General features: G+C 49.9%; 1 protein-coding gene across 1 annotated transcript in view; it reads right to left on the reverse strand.

Annotated features, from left to right (window-relative positions):
* The window catches only part of LOC142566588 (uncharacterized), a 610,758-nt gene that overhangs the window by 122,516 nt on the left and 467,530 nt on the right, over positions 1–20,712 (reverse strand). Inside the window, exon 10 of the mRNA XM_075677426.1 lies at positions 5,930–6,007. Coding sequence (XP_075533541.1) covers positions 5,930–6,007 — 78 coding nt within the window. The remainder of the gene's footprint in view (positions 1–5,929; positions 6,008–20,712) is intronic.

Here is a 20,712-nt window from a genome sequence, read left to right on the forward strand (position 1 = left end):
ATTCCCTCCTTGCTGCGCTGGAAGGCCCGGTCCTGCTCCTTTTTCCAGACCCATTCTTGACCATCTCGAAGCAGAAGATGGAGCGGCTGTAGATGCTCCGACAGGTTCGGCAGGAAACTCATCTAGGCGTTGATAAGGCCGAGGTAGCTCTGAAGCTCATTCTTGTTCTGTGGCTTACCGCCTTGAGCACAGCATCAACTTTGTAGGGAGTCGGGGCTAGGCCAGCCTGGGAAATGACATGTCCCAAGTACGCAACTGTGGGGGCCAGGAAAATGCCCTTTTCCAGCTCTAGCTTGAGGCCGGCGTCCTGCAACCTTGCCAGGACGTGGTGCACGTTTTGCAGGTGGTGCTCGTCATCGCTGCTAGTAACCAGGATGTCATCCAAATACACCGCCACGTGCCTCGTGCCCCTGAAAAGTTGGTCCATCTCCCTCTCAAATATGGCTGGGTCTGGGGCCATGCCAAACGGTAAGCGCGTGTAGTAGAAGAGACCCAAAGTTGTCGATATTATGGCATACATCCGGGAAGGATCCTGGAGCACAAGCTGCTGGTTAGCATCTCTGAGGTCGAGCTTGGTAAATTTCTGTCCACTGGACAATGCTGACCAGATATCTATCCGGGGCAGCGGGCACTTGTAGACAGTAGCAACGGGGTTGATTGCAACATTGAAGTCCTCGCAGGTCCAGATACTGCCGTCTCGCTTCAGGACTGGTACGATGGGAGCGGCCCCTTCACACGTCTTGACGGGCTTCAGGATGCCCTCTTGCTGTAACCGCAGCAGCTCCGCGGTCACCCCGTCCTTCAGGGCGAAAAGCAGTGGGCGAGGCTTGAAAAAACGTGACCAGGCTCCTTCAGGTACATATATGCCAGCTGTCGTGTCGGCGAATGTGCCCATCCCTGGCTGGAACAGGCACTTGTACTCAGGAGATTGGGGACGTCTTGCACCGCATGCAGGCTGGCTTCCTGGTACTATGGCAGACCAACGCCCAGTGAATGAATCCAGTTTAGGCCTAGCAGGGTCTGCGACAATCCCTTGGTTAGGTAAAAGGGAAGGGTCGCCTCCCTGTCGCCGAAGCGAACTCTGACCTGGGCCTAACCCTGGACCTGGGAGATATGCCCGGAGTAGCTGCGCAGCGTCACGCCCGAAGCCTCGACGGACACGCCGGGAAAAGTACGTTTGAAGAGTTTCCCGGCCATTATTGTTACGCTGGCCCGTGTCCAGCTCCATTGAAATGAGGTGCCCGCAGATTTCGACAGTCAGCGCGTAGGGCGGCACAGACGACGAAATAAGGCCTATGTGCCCCATGTCAAAAATCGGCGGGTCCTCGGCGACAACGTGGAGCTTGGCCGCGGAAGAATTTGAGCCTGCTGCCGCGCGCCCCCGCCGCGTACCCTTGCGACGGCTACTCTGGCCGCGGGCTTGTGTGGTACCTGGGCTTGAACCAGACTGCTGCTGCTGTTTGCTGTTCGTACTCCCCTTTCGGCATCCGCGTTCCAGGTCACCATTTTTCCTGCACGTGAAGCATTGTGTTTGAGAGGACTGGCACTGTGAGGGGCAACGGGCACCACCACACCGACCCTAGGTACTGCCTTTTGTCGACAACTTGTTGACCAGCGCTTCCCCGACGGTGAGCCAGTCGCACGGGCAATCTCGCCGGCGTCATTGGCAGCAGTTTCAATTGCCAGCGCTGCCTTAACGGCGTCGTCCAGCGAGGGGTCGGGAAGCTCCAGTAGTTACGTCTGCATGGCGGGGTTGATGCCACAGTCAAAACGGTCCCGGAGCAGCGAATCCAGCTGGTCCTCGATAACGCAGACATTCGCTAAACCTCGTAGCGCAGCAACGAATTTCCCTAGGGTCTCTACTTCCCGGCGGCTCCGGTTGTTGAAGCGGAAACGCTCCATTAGTGTACACGTTGCTGGGATGAAATACGAGCGCAGTATGACAAGCAGTTCACCCAGTGCCTTAACATGCGACATGGCTGGCTTGAGAAGGTCCAGAAGGAGACTGAAGACGCGGGTCCGGCAGCTGGCCAGGAAATTGTCCCGCTGTTTGGCCTCGGGTATGTCGTTTGCCCGGAAGAACACGTGGACTTGTTCCTCGTAAACTGGCCAGGCGGACCCATCTCCCTCGAACGGTTCGAGCCTTCCGTACGGCGGCATGGCTGTGGCAACAGGGGGGCGCCGTTGCGCGGCTCGCGGCGGCGGCGGACGATCCCTAGGTAGTCGTCGCCAGTATCGCGATGAACCCGGGTTCGTGAACGAGGGAGGGCTCGAGGCACCCTCCGTTAGACAGACGCTCCGCAGCGTGGTAGTGATGAACAATGACTCACCGCCGAGCAGCTGTGCTCTGCGGTGTTTATTGGGTGCGGTGACCAATGTTGCCTACCGAGCCTGGCAGGCCACCGAGCCTGGCAGGCGAATGAAGATTATGCCAGAGGGGGCGTCAAATGATTGTTACAATAAGTTTTACTCTTCCCGAGCTAAGGAACGGGGCCACAAAGGTGATAGGGAGCGTCGGCCTGGTGAAGGTGAGCGGCGGATGTTGTCAGACCGGCAGAATGTTTGTGACGCAGCCCGAGGTTCGTCTTCGTATTTTTGGCGCGGTAAACCCACCAAACGACTTGGCGCATGTGGTTTAGCGCTAGGCGACTGCACGCGACTACAATGGCGGGCAACGTGGCCTGCGCAGCCGCACGCAAAACATATCGGTCGATTGTCAGCTGCCCGCCATCGAGTCACTGTGGCAGGTTTCATCTATGTGGGAGGACGCGTTGAACGGGGCGGCTGGGGAAGTGATTGCATGGCAGACTGTTGTCGGGGCATAGCTAGGACTTCGGCGCATGTAAGGTCTACGTTGAGTGTGTGGGGCTGGGTGATGACTTCCGCGTAGATGAGTGGCGCAGCGGCCTGGATCTGTTGGGAGCTAGCTGGCCATGACTTCACGAAACTGTGAGGCGCAGCTGCAGGAACGTGCTGGTGGGGCACAGGTAAAACCTCGTTGATTTCTTGGGCTATGACGCAGCGAATCAGAGGCGCTAAACTCGGCGTTCGGGGGTGTACAGGCTGCGGCTGTGTAAAATCCATCAATGAGAGTTGCCGGGCAACTACCTCGCGGACGAAATCCTTCATTTCTGCGAGCAAAGCAGCATGGTCGGACATAGCTGGCAAAGCGGCGAGGTGTTCGTCACGCGGTAGAGATCTACGGATCAGTGACCGCAGCCTGCGGAGTTCTTGATAGCTCTGGATCAGTGGGATAATTTCGGCACAGAGCGATGATGTTTGACCCGCAACAAGTTAAAGGCGTCGTCCTCTATGTCCTTCAATATGTTTTACATTCGATCAGACAGCGCCATGGCCGAATTGACTAGCCGGCATAGGTCCTGGCCATCTTCAATGCAACTTGTGAATGTTTCACCTGGCAGTTGTGCTCGTTCTCGCAAACGCTACTCAGCACGCATCTTGAAAACAGCAGGGCGACCAAATATATCGGCGAGGGATCCTTAAAACCACACCCTGTCTGAAATTCGGCTGCATGGTTATTATATTACACGCTGGCCACTCCAGCGAGGTATAAAAGAACATGGCTCAGTTTGGCCTCTTTGTCCCACTTGTTGTGGGCGCTTACCCTCTCGTGCGCCGTGAGCCATTCGTACACGTCAGTGTCGTCTGCTCCGGTGTAGATAGGAGGGTCGCGGTGACGAGGCACCCAGGAGACGCAGTGGCTGCGGGAGGAGGCGATTGCTGGGAGGCATCGTGGGGCATGGTAGATGGTAGGGCACGGGACCAGAGTTCCAGGATGGCTGTCTGAGGTTACCCAGCACCTCAACCAAGTCTAAAGGTGTTTATCTGGCAGAGCTCGAAGTAGCGCAACGTAAACGGTGACGCCAGTGACAGCTTCCAAGCACGACAATCACTGCCTAGCAAGAGTGATCGACCTACTAGTGTTTTGACGCAGTAGCAGTGAACCCACTAGCGTCTCTCGTCGTCGGTACAGGATGAACATTGAATAAATGACCTGTCACGTGATCCTCTTCTGGAACTTCTGTTTTACGTATTCATGTACGGTTTTGCATTATAATTATTTTCAGATTACAAAACATATACTATTTGACTAATTTAGTAGCCTCAAAATAAAGGAAGGCAATATTTTGTATAGTTCTTGTTCCTGTATGAATGTGAACACCACTGGAGGGATAAAGTTATCTATATCTAGGTTGCATTTTTCAATAAAACCAAAGTTCGTTCCTTGCCATTACCTTCATGCTTCCCGGTATTCAATAGCGGCCCACCACGTCACTACAGTGTTTCTAAACTTCAACAAACGCCATCAAATTGGGAGCAGTGGTTATTCGCAAAACGAATTTCTGCGTACCCTTATTTTTGTCAGCAGCCCATTTATCTATATAAAAACTAAGATAAAGCTGAACTGAATGATGACCATGGACGCTTAGGGTCAATGGTCATCATTGATGTAGCCACTCTTCCCGCAAAGCAGACCTGTTCGTGGTCTTATAGTCAGTAAGCACGGCGTTCCAGAAAAGCGGACGCATTGCGACTCTATCAATCAAAACACCATTAAAGTTGACGCGCGATATTACCCACGCTGAACTTGCGGCACCAAAACAACTACATGAGATAAAACAGGAAAGCGGCTATCTCGACGGCACTTGCTGTCACGTCACACGTTGCCCGACCCACAATGCGCTCATCGCTGCGACTCGGCGATGGTGCGACAGACTTGGTGGAAGCCAGTCGTGGAGAGCCTTGACCAGTGCAGTCGTCGCGCTGCACTGAACAGCGTTAATACAGAGCTGTGCTGAACGATGCATGTAGAAGCTTAGTTATGTAGGTGGTATATGACCGGGCTCAAGGCTACCACCACATAACTTTGTTGCCTGGTGAAGCACTCGGCGAGCGCGCGGCGAAGTATTCATTTGCCAGAACAACTTACCAGGAACGTGTATCGCATAACGAACATTTTTCCGTTTAATTCCAGAGCCGGACGGCAAAATTTTGACTAACTTTGGCAGCGCGTGGCTAAGCCAGAAATGACATGTCATTTGAAATAGATGACACTCTCGACTGCCAAATGAGGCAGTAGATTACATACTTCTTATTTTAGTAAACTGTTCAAAATAACATTAACATTAAGACCAGGCGACATGGCATACAATATAAAGGTGACACGCTGCGCATTGGGACATACTGATAGCAGCGAAGCAAGCACTTAAATGACACGGATGTGATTGGTAGAGATCGAATAGTTGTTTTCATAAGTGGGGATGGTGCTTTCGAATGCCTTATATCACAAGGCAACTGCTTTTATATTTAGCGCCCACGATCCCCTGAGTAATATTTATATTGGAAGCAGCGTCGTCGAGGCTACGCAATTCGACAGGGCTCAGTCAGTTCGATGTTAGCACTCGTAGTCAACCCCCCACGCGAGTGCAATCTACAGCATCACTAAACGTTAGCGAGTGACATCCTGCAAATGACACTAACGGCGCAAGAGCAATGGCTTAAAATGAAACCAAATTTGACCGTTTCAGAGGGGTATCGCAGGTTACCAGACTTATTATTGAAAATTTTAAGGCGATGAGTGCGCCCTCTCTGCTTGCGCTCATCTCGAGTGTTCATGAAAACCAGTATGGTATCTTGACGCTCGAGAAAGGTCAAGGGATGAATTTCATGAGAAAGTGGCCACATCAGATGGCAGAGAAATGCATAAGTGCTCGTGTAACTATCATCGATCCCCAGATCTGGGGACGTAATAAACAACTCCAGAAGGTCAATGTCAATGTGGCTTTAGAGCCACGGTGCTGCTGCGAGACGTTAACTGAGCGTTCGGATATGGTGAAGGCGCACAGTCGGCCGCAAGGGTATCTCGAGCGTTTCTAGGCACTCAAAGAAACCATTAAAAACGCTTCACCTGCTCATTAAATCGTCTCCTTTTCTCAGCGTTGAAGAGCCAGGAGGGTAGGTATCGGCGCAGCCTCATGGAGTCTACCTGCGCAGAAGGATGACGGTTCAGGTCATGTGTCATGAGTCTTGCTGCAAAACTATGAAGTGGGATGCCATCACATATTTTTTACAGGCCGGACCTAAAACAATTAAACAGCGGCTATTACTTCATCATGTCGTCTAAGCGGCTGTAATTGTTTCACGTTTTTAGTGTACCAACAAGGGTAATTCAGCCCATATTACAAAAGTAACTTGCCTAATTTGCAGTTTTGTTGCAAGTTGACATATCGTTTATCGAGATCATCAAACACGCCTAACAGGCGCTTAATCACTTGTACTCTTTATAAATTCAGTCAAATTTTTCTTGTCCTGACTTTCACATGGATGAGTCAAACTCACATGTTGGCGTATGTTACATATTTTTCTTCAACTCTTTCTCTGAATACGCTTGAAGAAATAGCCGAAGCGCAACGCACCTCTCAACTGGAGCGGCTGTCTATGATCAAAGCCGGGAGGAAGATACTGGACGATCTGGGAATAGGATGCTCGAACGAGGTGGACATGAAGCTCCCCGTCCACGAAGAGGTACGACGCCAGACTAGAATCGACCCCATATCGAAGAACATGAATCCCGAGTTCAACAAGGGAAGCAGAGCGACGAGGGCCAAGGCTCTCATCGACCAGCAGGCCAACGACGAACACGCGTGGTACGTGGACGCGGCCGAATACCAAAGGAATGCCTTCGCAGCGGTCGTCATATAGGCGTCAACCGGCGCCACGGGGACGGCAGCGAGCGTGAGAAGCGCCGGAGCGGAACAAGCGGAGGAGGTAGCCATCGCAATGGCCATCGCCGACGCAGACTCCCACATGGTGCTGAGCGACTCGAGACAGGCGGTGCGAAACTTCGCCAAAGGTCAAGTCCGCAGGGAGGCCGAGCGCGTTCTGCGAGCGGCCAAACTACAAGACAGAAAAGTAAGAATCAAGTGCTTCCCGACGCACGCGGGCGACACGTCGGAACGCAATCAGAACCACAATGAGACGGCACATGCAGCGGCGCAAGCGCTATCCAACCGCGCGCCGGTGACAGACCGTCTGACGTGGTTCGGAACCAGGGACCGCATGATGGATTACAATGAAATCACGAAGGCCTACCGCCTGGCTAGCAGGACTCCCCCACCTCCGTACCCGAGGCTGAGTCGAGTGAAGGCGATACTACTAGACAGCTCCAGACCGGATCGCTACCGAGCCCATGACTGATGCATCTCATGTACCCCGAGACATATCCGACCAATAAGTGCAGAGTCTGCCGGAGGCAGACGGCAGATCACACGCACATCTTGTGGGATTGCGTATAAAATCCAGAAGAATCAAAACCAAGAACGCTCCCACCGCTGCTTGAGGCAGCCGCGACGAGCTACGACCGAGACGAACAGCTCTGGGCCATCCAGGAAGTCCTCATGGCGCTCGAAAGGCAGGGACCCAGCGAGCCGGCAACGGTGAGCGGAGACCCGCGCCGAGTAATGGCGACTTCGTAGATGACGTAGGCCCTCGTCAGGGTGCGCGAGAGCCCAACTGCAGACACAAATAAAGTTGGCTCCAATCCAATCTAATCTCTGAATCCGGCGCTATGCTCCCTCAGACAAGTATCCTTACAGCAGAAACTAATGCAGTGCTGTCTGCTGTAAAACACGTCAAACGATCAAAACTACAAAAGGCAATAATATTTATGAAGGCGTCAAAAATATCCAGGTTTTTTGGTGATGGTGATGATGATAATTTATTTGGCACCCCCTTTGAAACCGGGTGGTGAGGAATAGTCACCTATACTTGATGTGGTGTTTTTCTGGTATGCTATTCATGTTGTTTCGTCTAGCATTTTTGTACACATGTCCTTTGTTATTTTTCCCTTCCTCAAAGCTTCTCTATCTACCTTGCACACGCTACCTATGGCTGCAACGGCTCGGGTAGTATCAATTTCTTACCTATTTTTTTTTCACAATTACTTTAAAGGTCTCGACTGCTGACCGCTTCATGCTTCCCTTTACTTTAAATTGAAGCTCTTCGGTAAGATGCGCGTTACCTACGGTTCTCACTGAGTGAATACCTTCGCATTCCACTAGGATATACGGAGTGATCTCTAGATTTTCGCTGCTCAAGAACATGCCTCATCTTGATTCGAATTGTTGCTCCGGCATTTCTTTCTCCCTAGGCAACCAGCTCAACCCACAAGTAGGAAGGCACTGCCTTTTGTGTTATCATACAGATTATATATTTTTAACTATTTCTTCTTATCTAAATTTACATCGCCTTAATGGTTTCCATTCATTGCATCGAATTCACTGTCTCTGATTCTCTCACCTTTCTTTAATACTCCCGCTTGTCCACCTACACTTACCTTTAGCCTGTACATGGTTGCCAACATTCTTGACCTCTTGCTTCATTCTGTGTCCACGCTTTCCAGGTGAAGATATTGTGCGCTTTAAGATGCCCATTTATTTTCTCGACTCTTCCTAAGTCATTCTTCAAAAGCAGTTTTGTTCTACGCTTATGACTTCAAAAGAGGCCCAATCCATGTTACCCTGCAGTGCATCATTTGTGGTTTTACCGTTGGCTTCTAAAGCCAGCGGCCTGCCGTGCTTTAGACATATTCAAACCCCGACAAGGTAATCTATCTTAAGGATACAATGTCATTTGCGAACGTTAGCGCTGGCACCATGAGTCCTTTACAGATTCCGTGCACCACATTATCATTATTCCAGACCGGAAGTTCTCCATGTTTAATTCTTGCTGAATTCCACTTCTTTGTATTCACTATCTTGGTTGGTGCTTGAGTAGGTCTTTTCTTCTTTTACACACCCAGGCATTTATGTTGTTTTGCTGTGGGTATGGCTACCAGTTGAATCATTATCACGTAATTAGTCATCTCTTCAATAAACATCCTGATTCGCGTTTCCTCTGCGCCGCATTTGTCGTTGCGTTGCCACACATATTCGCAAGTGTCTGTAAATATTTTGACTTGTGCGCAACCGATGGTTATATGATGTGTCGCAAGCAACAGTTCACTGCAAGCCCTCATAACGCCCTCCGTTATACCCTACCATGCTCGGACCAGCCGGATCATGAATCTTTGTGGCAATACTGAACGTGTTTCCAGAGCTTATTCGCCAATGTAAGGTGAACACTGTGGCTCGGTATAACGTGCTTCATCCTATGGAAGGGGTCGCGTGAACAGCACGGGCGGGTGGCTCACAGCTTCGTCTTCCCTTCTACTTTAGGATTTTGTCTGTGTGCTTCGCCATCGACCCGGTACAGTCAACCACGCTGAATCAACATTATCGGGCCGACTTTCCGCACAAGGACCGTCGATTGCCTGCGCGATAGCCCCTCACCGCTTCCACTGGACCGCCCGGTGATGTCATCGACATACAGCTACAAATTCAGCAGTAATGGCCGGCTTCCCTCATATGGCAGCGGTGGCGGGAACAGCACGGGCGGGCGGCTGACAGCTTCGTCTTCCCTTCTACTGCAGGTTGGTGCCTAGAACTTGCTGCTTCCGCAATACATATTGACCCTTGCACGCCACTGCTGCCATTAGGGTGTCAAATCTGTCTGCGAGCTGTTTTATATCATGCCGAAAATTAGCAAAAAGTAGAGCGTTGCGCTTGACGACCTGAAAAATGAAATAAAAATGACCTGAAGCTTTTTCGAGAGTCCTTTGAACGTGATATTCGCAGTGAACTAAGAGAGATTAAGGCGAGCCTGTCTTTTTCAGACCAAAAGTTTAATGAAATACCCGTGGACCTCAAGAAGGTGTTGGATGAAAACAAACGCTTACGGGTAGAAAACGAAAGTTTAAAACAACCATGTAATCTCTTGAATGTTCTACTTAACAAAGCAGACGTAAGGATCACGGAGTGCGAACAGTACTCGCGAAACCGCAACCTGGAAATAAACGCAATTCTCATGAACCGCGAAGAAAACCTGCTTGAGTTAATCGGTGAGAATCGGCATTAATCGCCGAAAATTGGAGAGCCTATCCTACCCACTGATGTAGAAGTGTGTCACAGAGTGTCAGTTCCTGGCGCTTCAGTGAACATGAACGCTATTGTGCAATTAGCTCACCGCCAGAAACGCGATGCTGTCCTTGAGAAAGCCAGAACGAAAAGGATCACATGTAATGACCTCGGTTTGACTGCGTCTGCCCCTATCTACATCAACGAGCACTTGTGCCCTGAACGGAAGCGTCTACCTGGGCAGACAATCGGTAAGAAACGGGAGGTCAACTGGAAATTCGTGTGTGTGCGCGGTGGCCAAATATTCGCACTCAAAAAAGAAAAAAGCAGGCTGCTAAAAGTGATAAGCAGTGCGGACCTCGTTAAAATGATCTAGTATAACTTATCGTTCTGATGAATTGCCACGAACTTTAGCTCCTTCGGTTCTCAAGAAGTTTGCAAATGAGAACACACTCGGAATTTTTCATCTTAATTGTCGCTCAATTAGCAATGGGTTTGAAATTTTACAGTAACTTCTTGATTCTCTGGGTTTCGCCTTTGGTGTGCTAATGTTCAGTGAAACGTGGCATAATGATGAATCTGAATATTTTACTCTAGATGGTTATAAGCACTTTTTCCTTAACAGATCCGGTCGCAAAGGTGGGGGCGTATCGATGCATATTAATTATGCAATAACTGTTGATCAAAGCGAGCAATTTACGTTGGCAACAGAAGATCTTGAGCTAGTGACTGTAGAAAGCCATAGTAGCATTTTAAATGTGGTGTATCGTCCCCCTATTGCAAGACTAGACACTGTTTTTGAAACACTAGAAGCTCTTTTGGATTACACGTCTTCTAATGGAAGATTTCGTTATCTGTGGGGTGATGTGAACATAGATATGAAATGTGTATCAAAGCCAGGAAAGGAACTTGTGGCCTTAATTGATGCCTGTGGGTTTTGCAACGTTATCTAAGCCCCGACGCGCATAACGTGTTCCACGGCAACCGTCACCTGTGACATCAGTGATCACCTCCCTATCTTTGCTTTCGTCAACAACGCGAGACCAGATAGCGCTTATACACCGCATGATTTCAAGTATCGCCGCATTGATCTGAACGCCTTGAGCAACTTTCGGATAGCGATTTCCACCACTGACTGGGAATACGTCCCGTCAAGGAATGACCCTGACACAGCTTACGATGATTTTTAATCCAAACTGAAAGCTATTTACGACACTTCTCTCCCTCTGAGGCACACAAGAAAATGCAAAAATAGAAAACCACGGATAACGACAGAACTAAGTCGTCAAATAAAATTAAAAGACAAGTTATTTACGCAGTTCATTAAATCTCAATACCCTGCAAAATTAGACGCATATAGAAAATACCGTAATCAGTTAACCCGAAAAATGAAGAGGGCGAAATCCGAATACTTTAGCAATCTTTTCGACACCGTTTCGAGAGACAGTGCCCGAGACCAATGGGACCAACTAAATCTCTTGCTTCCGGTCACGCCGTCCTATTGCTTCAATTGAAAAAGGAGGCGAAGTTCTGTGCGGTAAGGAACTTTTCAACCAGTTTAATAGCTTTTTATTAATATTACAAAATCACTGTGTCGCACCAGATGTCCCTGTTGGCTATGCTTGTGCGGCACCAAGCGTTCACAACACCTTACTTATGTTTCCTGCTACTGAATCAGAAATAATATTCGTGTTTTCCTACCTCCGGTCGAGTAAATCCGAGGATAAGGATGGTTTTCAAATCCAACCATTCAAATTTGTAATAGACTTATTAGCGCCGACACTATTATATATTTATAGCCTTTCTTTAAGTACCGGCGTCTTCCCAAAACAAATGCAGATCACAAAGGTTGTTGCCATACATAAAAGTGGATCTGTTTCTGGCTTTTCCAATTACAGACCAATATCGATTCTTCCAGTACTGTCTAAATCATTAGAAAAAATGATTCATTGCCGGTTGACTAACTTTCTAAGTAAGCATTCTGTTCTTTCTGACTACCAGTTGGGATTTAGAAAACCGAGAACGACTGAGATGGCATTGACGAAACAAAAAGAAATTATAATTTCCGCCTTTGAAGAAAAGCTTCTTGTACTCGGGATATACATAGACATCCAGAGCATTTGATCTAATTGACCACTTTCTATTGTCTCAGAAACTCAGTCACTATGGCATTAGGGGCATCAGTCTTGCTTCAATAAAGTCTTACCTAAAGTACCGTCAACGAATGGTGTGTTTAAATGAAACCTCATCAGATGTTCAGCCAATCTTATCTAGTGCACCAAAGGGAAGCATTTTAGGGCCTTTGTTGTTTTTAGTGCATATAAATGACATATTTCATGCCCCCTTTCCGGTTCAACCCGTAGCTTACGCTAATGGTATCACAATACTTGCCACAGGAAACGCACTAGCTGAGTTATCCATCCGTGGCAATCAATTTTTGGAACATTTGCGTCACGGTATAATAAAAATTGAATTAAAGTTAATACGAATAAAACAAAGGCTTTGATAAATAGAACAAAAATAAAGTAGTAAGTGGTGATATCGAACTACTATTAGGTAATGACAAGACTGATATTGTATCCAGTATAAAATCTCTTGGTGTTATATTCTCTGAGACACTCAATTGGGACCTACAAATTGAAAATATTAGTGCTAAAATGAACAGGTTAAATGGCTTGTAATGGAAACATAAGTTAACCCTTCCCACACAGGTTAAACTCTCATTTATAATTCATATATAGCGCCAGTGATTACTTATTGCCGCACAGTTTGGGGTACAACGACACAACTGAATAAACAGCGCCTTCTTATTGCACAAAAGCGTGCAATAAAACTGATAGCTAATATACCGTGGAATGCTCACACCAGAGAATATTTGAGGCAGTTCAATATTTTAAGAATCACTACCTTGTATGTGTTCAAACTGCTTTCCATTTACAAAACTGCTGTAGCAACGAACAATAACCTTATGCTAACAATGTTTCAGCTAGTACGTCATGAACCTACATATGCTGTACGTCATTCTATATCATGGACCCTACCGTTAAGTCGAACCAAATACCACACAATCTTTATTGTACAATCTGCCTAGGTACCTAAATGTTCTCGAAGACAATCATTTTTTCTTAGGTTGCTTTCTACACAACCTTTCATAGAATTGATAAATCTTTTCGAGTATTCGAACGAAAAGCTCGCCTGTGTAACTGTATGACAATGCATTGTAGGGGACTTGAATGAATTCTATTTACCTGTATTTTTGTCTATGTTGGCGTTAGAATTGTGTAATGGGAATTGGCGAAGAAATTGTGAAATTGCGGTAATTGTGTAATATCATGACAATGTAATACATTACGTGTAAAATTACAAATATGCAATAGATTACGAGTGTTGTGATTTTGAATTCTGTTTCTGTGTATACTTTGCAACCTGTCGTATTGCCTTTGTTTTTCACCACACTGCTGCTCTTTAGGGCGTAGGGTGTCTTCAAGCTGCATCCGGCAGCTTTTTCCCTTCCGTCCTCTCTCCTTTCTGTACTTTGTTTTGAGAGAAATAAAAAAATCTATCTAATCATAAAAGTACGACTGCTCCTCCTGTCCATGCCAGACCGCGTTGCATGTCCCCTCAGAGGGTTCGTTTGGATCGCCAAACATTCGATAAGATGCTTGAGTTGGTACCATCCGGCCATCGTCAAGGCCTTGGGCGTCTCCGCTTCACATGGTGCCAAAAACGGCACCAGGTGACTGGCGACAATGTGGAGATTACAGAGCACTGAATCGAGCAACTGTACCTGTCCGCTACCCTATGCTACACATTCATGATATTCCAACAAACTTGCACGGTGCTACAATTTTCTCCAAGGTAGACCTCGTGAATGTATACCAGCAGATACCAGTAGAACCAGAGAACCAGAGGACCGCTATAGCAACCCCTTTCGGCCTATATGAATTCCTTCGAATGAAGTTCCGACTTCGCAACTCCGGGCAGACATTTCAGCGCTTTATGGACGGTGTTCTACGCGGTCTAGATTTTCGCCACGTTTGCCTGTGTTATCTTATGGCTAACGCCACTTCAGCTGAACACGAAGAGCATCTGCGAACCGTTTTAGGACGTCTCGCTGCACACGGCATCGTCTTCAATGGAGCAAAATGCCAGCTGGGTGTGTCCGAGTTGACCTTCCTGGGCGATACTATATCGAATGCTAAAATTCGCCCCCACCCGGATACGGTAAAAGCTGTGCGCACATGGCCCAAACCTAACACTAAGCGGCAGCTCCACGAGTTCCTTAGACTGGCGAACTTCTATCACCGTTTTGTACCTCAGTGCGCAGCTATCTTGCGCCCTCTGCACAGGCCACTAGCAACTGCACAGAGCACAGCGGGAACGCTAACTTGGACGGACGAAGCATGCAACGATTTCCATGAAGTCAAAGAAGCTTTGGCAAACGCTGCTTTGCTCAGCTATCGGTAGCCAGGCATACCGCAGTGCATCATGGTCGATGCCTCAGACACAGCCAACGGCACAGTGCTACCGCAGCTGAGAAACAAAGTCTAGCGCCCGACATGTTTCTCCTCGAGAACGCGGGACCCTTCAGTAGAGCGCTAAGCGTTTTGGCTGAATGCTGCTTGCCATCTATGCCGCTATCCGGCATTTTCGTCGCTATTATCACGTGGTGGTGACGTTAAGAAGACAGTAGCAATACTGTGAAAGACAAAACTAACTTTTATTGGGCGAACCTGTGCCCACAAAAACAGGCTACACTTATAGCATAACGACAGTGGCGAACACGGTCGGCGACCGTCGAAAATCTGATCAGCGGGCTAAGCGCGTCGGCTCTCACAGATAAGTCATCGAATGCTCCAGATTAACCGCTCGGACGCGCGTGTCTTCCACAAAGTTCTACACTATTCGCGTCGCGCATACATGCAAATCAGATCACACAAGTTGCGGTGAAAGACAGTGGACGCAACCATCGATTACATTCCAGAAACTTCTTTCACATGCAGGCGCGTCCTGCGCTGTGCGATAACATTTGTTAGGCGGCGAAACATGGTAGCCGGATAAAGATAAGTACACGCGTCATTACCCATACCCCTCTTAAACAGCATCGACCCGATGCTGCAAATAAACGAAAGTAATAAAGAAAAAGCACTGGTAGCAACAACAAAATGAGAAGTTCGTCAGCGTCCGTAAAAGGGTTTAAGACGCACCACGTGGACCACTTCAGATCGTGCGCGGCGCCGCTGTGAATGCGAAACGCCGTCTGGCACGACCTCATAGTCCAGTGCACCAATACGTCGGGTGACCTTGTAGGGTCCGAAATAGCGTCGCAGCAGCTTCTCACTCAGTCCTCGTCGGCGTATCGGGGTCCATACCCAAACACGGTCGCCGGGCTGGTACTCGACGAAGCGTCGTTGGAGGTTGTAGCGTCGGCTGTCGGTCCTCTGTTGGTTCTTGATTTGCAGGCGTGCGAGCTGTCGGGCTTCTTCGGCGCGCTGGAGATATGTAGCGACGTCAAGATTCTCCTCATCAGTGACGTGCGGCAGCATGGCGTCGAGCGCCGTCGTCGGGTTCCTGCCGTAGACCAGCTTGAACGGCGTGATCTGTGTTGTTTCTTGCACCGCCGTGTTGTAAGCGAATGTTACTTACGGCAGGACGGCATCCCATGTCTTGTGTTCGACGTCGACATACATGGCTAGCATGTCGGCGAGGGTTTTATTCAGGCGCTCCGTAAGACCATTCGTCTGTGGGGGGTAGGCAGTTGTCCTCCTGTGCCTTGTGTGACTGTACTGAAGAATGGCTTGGGTGAGCTCCGCTGTAAAGGCGGTTCCTCTGTCGGCAATGAGGACTTCTGGAGCACCATGTCGCAGCAGGATGTTCTCGACGAAAAATTTAGCCACTTCGGCTGCGCTGCCTTTCGGTAGAGCTTTAGTTTCAGCGAAGCGGGTGAGATAGTCCATCGCCACGACGATCCACTTATTTCCGGAAGTTGATGTCGGAAACAGTCCCAACAAGTCCATCCCGATCTGCTGAAAAGGTCGGCAAGGAGGCTTGATCGGCTGTAGTAATCCGGCTGGCCTTGTGGGTGGTGTGTTGCGTCGCTGACAGTCTCGGCATGTCTTGACGTAACGGCCAACGTCGGCAGGTACGCGCGGCCAGTAATACCTTTCTTGTATCCTCGATAGCGTCCGGGAGAAGCCGAGGTGCCCGGCGGTCAGATCGTCATGTAGGGAGCGTAGTACTTCTGGACGCAGCGCCGACGGAACAACAAGAATGTAGTTCACGCGGACTGGTGAGAAGTTCTACTTCACGAGTAGATTGTTTTGAAGCGTGAAGGAAGATAATCCGCGCTTAAATGCCCTGGGGACAACGTCGGTGTACCCTTCCAAATATTCGACGAGTCCTTTTAACTCCGGGGTTGCCCGTTGCGGTTCAGCGAAGTCTTCCGCGCTTATCATTCCAAGGAAGGCGTCGTCATTCTCGTCATCTTGCGGCGCCGGGTCAATGGGGGCGCGTGATAGGCAATCGGCATCGGAGTGTTTTCGTCCGGGCTCGTAGGTTACAGTGATGTGTTCTTGTAGTCTGAGGCTCCACCGCGCCAGTCGTCCAGAAGGATCCTTTATATTCGCTAGCCAACACAACGCGTGATGGTCGCTGACCACTTTGAATGGCCTGCCATAAAGATAAGGGCAAAATTTAGCTGTAGCCCAAACGATGGCGACGCATTCCTTTTCGGTCGTGGAATAGTTGCCTTCCGCTTATGACAGTGACCGGCTAGCGTAAGCTATCACCTGTTCGACTCCGTTTCTTCTCGGGCCTAGAACGGCACCGAGGCCTAGGCTACTGACCTCATTGTGGATTTCTGTATCGGCCAACTCGTCGAAGTGCGCAAGTACCGGCGGTGACTGCACGCGTCGTTTGAGTTGTTGAAATGCGTCGGCCTGCGGCGTTTCCCATTTCAACTCAACGTCACATTTAGTTAGACGTGTCAACGGCTCAGCGATGCGTGAAAAGTCCTTGACAAAGCGCCTCTAGTAGTCACACATGCCTAGAAATCTACGCACTGCCTTCTTGTCGATGCGTTGCGGGAACTGTGTGATGGCAGCTGTCTTTTGCGGGTCGGGACGGACACGAGATTAGCTGATCACATGGCCTAGGAACAGAAGCTCATCGTAAGCGAACCGACATTTTTCCGGCTTCAAAGTAAGCCCTGATGACTTGATGGCCTCTAGCACTGTCGCAAGCCGCCTGAGGTGATCGTCGAAACTTCCGGCGAAGACGACGACGTCATCCAAGTAGACGAGACAGGTGTGCCCCTTCAATCCTGCTAAAACCATGTCCATCACGTGCTGGAACGTCACAGGCGCCGAGCACAGTCCGAATGGCATAACCTTGAACTCGTAGAGGCCGTCTGGGGTGATGAAGTCAGTCTTTTCGCGATCTTTTTCGTCGACATCTATTTGCCAATAGCCAGACTTGAGATCCACCGACGTGAAGTATTTAGCGTTGCAGAGCCGATCCAATGCGTCGTCTATTCGTGGGAGGGGGTATACGTCCTTCTTCGTGATCTTGTTCAGACGACGATAATCGACGCAAAAACGTAGGGTTCGTCCTTTTTCTTGACCAAGACTACAGGAGATGCTCATGGGCATTTGGACTGCTATATGATGTCGTCGCGAAGCATTTTGTCCACTTGGTGCCGTATAGCCTCACGTTCTCGCGTAGAAACTCGATAAGGGCTCTGGCGGAGTGGTCGAGGACATTCCTCGGTTATTATGCGATGCTTTGCGACTGGCGTTTGTCGAATGCTTGATGACGTCGAAAAGCACTCTTTGTATCGTCGAAGTAAGCTTCTCAGCTGTTGTTGCTTAATCATGGGGAGACTTGGATTTATGTCAAAGTCTGGTTCAGGAACTACGGTCGTCGGGGTGCATGCGGCAGAATCCGAGAGTACACACGCATTGCTCGTTTCCAGAATTTGCTCGATGTATGCGATCGTCGTGCCCTTGTTGATGTGCTTGAACTCCTGGGTGAAGTTTGTCAGCAACACTTTCGTGTTTCCTCCATGTAGTTGAGCGATTCCTCTAGCGACGCAAATTTCACGGTCGAGCAGTAGACGTTGGTCGCCTTCGATGACGCCTTCTACGTCAGCTGCTATTTTCGGTGCCGACCGAAATAACAATGCTCGAGCGAGGCGGGATGCTCACTTGATCTTCGAGAACACTCAAGGCGTGGTGACTACGAGAGCTCTCCGGCGGTATCGCTTGATCTTCCGACAGCGTTATTGATTTTGACTTCAGGTCTATGATTGCGCCGTGTTGGTTCAGGAAGTCCAAGCCGAGAATAATGTCTCGTGAACACTGTTGGAGGATAACGAAGGTGGCAGGGTAAGTCCGGTCATGAACAGTTATTCTTGCGGTGCAGATTCCAGTCGGCGTGATGTGTCCTCCAGCGGTTCAAATTTGAGGGCCTTCCCATGCAGTTTTAACTTTCTTCAACTGGGCGGTGATGTGCCCACTCATTATGGAGTAATCGGCCCCTGTGTCCACCATGATGGTAACTGCGTGGCCGTCGAGAAACACGTCGAGTTCGGTGGTTCTTTGTCTGGCGTTGCAGTTAGGACTTGGCGTCGGATCACGGCTACGTCGTGTTGAACTGAAGCTGGAAAGTCGCGTCGTCGGGTCCTCTTTCGTCGTCGTATTCTTTGCTTCCAGACTTCGTCAAGACGGTGGCGTATCGTTATGTCGTCGAGGTAGTTTCTTCGGTGTCTTTGTCGGCGGCGGAGGATGTTCGTCAGTTCGACGAACAGCAACCGCACCTCCATCGGTTGCTGCTTTTCGTCTTTCGGATATAGGCTCGCTGACCGGCCCCGGGCTGGGCCAGTGTATGGTCGGCGCTGCGGCGACAGTTACCGGCCTGGTGATGGCGAACGCGACGGTCGTCGAGAGCTCCACTGAGTAGCGGCGAGGTAGTCGGCGATATCGCGAGGGCGTTCACCTTGCTGAGGGCGGAGAGCGTTGACAGCGAAACCTCGCAGTCCTATCTCCCGGTTTGGGCATCGTCGGTAGACGTGACCCGCTTCTCCGGAGTGGTAGCAGAGCGGGCGGTGGTCAGGAGCGCGCCAAACGTCTGGCTTCCTCGGGTAGCTGCGCTGGGCGACGGGTGGGCGTGCTGGTGGCGGCGGTGGTGGTCGACGGAACTGCAGCGTTACGGGGCCCTGGCGTGGTCGTGGAGGGGGACCTTGACGGCGGGCGACGGCGGCATAGCTCATCGCTTGCGGCTGAGGCTGCGGCGGTTCAGGGACTACTCCGAGTTGTTGTTGGAGCTGGTCACGTACGGCGTCGTCAATCGAAGCCACTCGAGGCTCTGATGATGGGGCCAGCTTCTGTAGCTCCTCCCGCACGACCAATCATATAGTCTCGCGTAGGTCGTCGGTAGCCAGTGACTGAACTGCGGCGTAGTATGTCGAGTTCGTGCGGCGGTCGAATTGCCGGTTTCGCATCTCGAGTGTCTTCTCGATGCTGGTGGCCACGCGAAGAAACTCGTCGACGGTCTTCGGTGGGCTTCGTACCATTCCGGCAAAAAGTTCCTCCTTCACACCACGCATGATTAGGCGGACTTCCTTTTCCTTGGACATTTCCGGGTCCGAGTTGCGGAACAGGCGGCTCAATTCTTCTGGAAAAATCGCAGTGGTCTCATTTGGTAGTTGCACCCGGGTTCCTAACAGCGCTCGGGCTCTTTCTCGGCATACGACGCTTGCAAATGTCTGCAGGAAGCCGCTTTAGAACACCTCCCAGGTCGTTAAGGTGGCTTCTCGGTTCTCGAACCACGTCCTGCTTTGTCGTTGCTGTTCCAGTTGTTAAAAGCAGCGACTCTCTCGTATGTCTCAAGCCAGCTTTCCGGGTCCTCGAACGTTGAACCGCGGAACGTCGTAGGCTCCCTGGGCTGCTGCAGCACGATGGGGGACGCTGGGGCTGCCATTGGGGTTGCCTTGGTGACAATCTTCTTGGTCTTCTCCGGTAGAAGTCCGTGCTCCGGGGGCAGTTGTTGAAGACGGTGGCTTGCTCGATTGTCCTGGACTACGTTGATGCTGTCTTTGCGGTCTGGGCTTAGATCACGGCTTGTCGGGGGCGTCCGGTACATGAACGAAAAGCGCCTCCACCAGATGTCACGTGGTGGTGACGTTAAGAACACAGTAGCAATACTGTGAAAGACAAAACTATCTTTTATTGGGCGATCCTGTGTCCACAAAAACAGGCTACACTTATAGCATAACGATAGCGGCGAACACGGTCGGCGATCTTCGAAAATCTGATCAGTGGGTCAAGCGTCTCGGCTCTTATAGATCAGTCGTTGAATGTTCCAGATTAACCGCTCGGACCCGCGTGTCTTCCACAAAGTTCTAAACTATGCGCGTTGCGCATTCATGCAATCAGATTACACAAGTTGCGGTGAAAGACAGTGGACGGAACCATCGTTAACATTCCAGAAACTTCTTTTACATGCAGGCGCGTCCTGCGCTGTGCGATAACATTTGTTAGGCGGTGAAACATGGTAGCCCGAGAAAGATAAGTACACGCGTCACTATCTTGAAGGTGTGGATATTTTTGTGCTTGCGGGCCACCAACCTCTCACCTGCGCCCAGCATCTCTGGACATCGGACAGAAAAGCGCACACTGCCCATGAGCTATGTCAGATGCATTACATATCTGAGTTCACTACACACCGGTAGCGTAGCCAG

The sequence above is a fragment of the Dermacentor variabilis genome, unplaced genomic scaffold (genome assembly GCF_050947875.1).
Source record: "Dermacentor variabilis isolate Ectoservices unplaced genomic scaffold, ASM5094787v1 scaffold_13, whole genome shotgun sequence".
In the NCBI taxonomy this organism is placed as follows: domain Eukaryota; kingdom Metazoa; phylum Arthropoda; class Arachnida; order Ixodida; family Ixodidae; genus Dermacentor; species Dermacentor variabilis.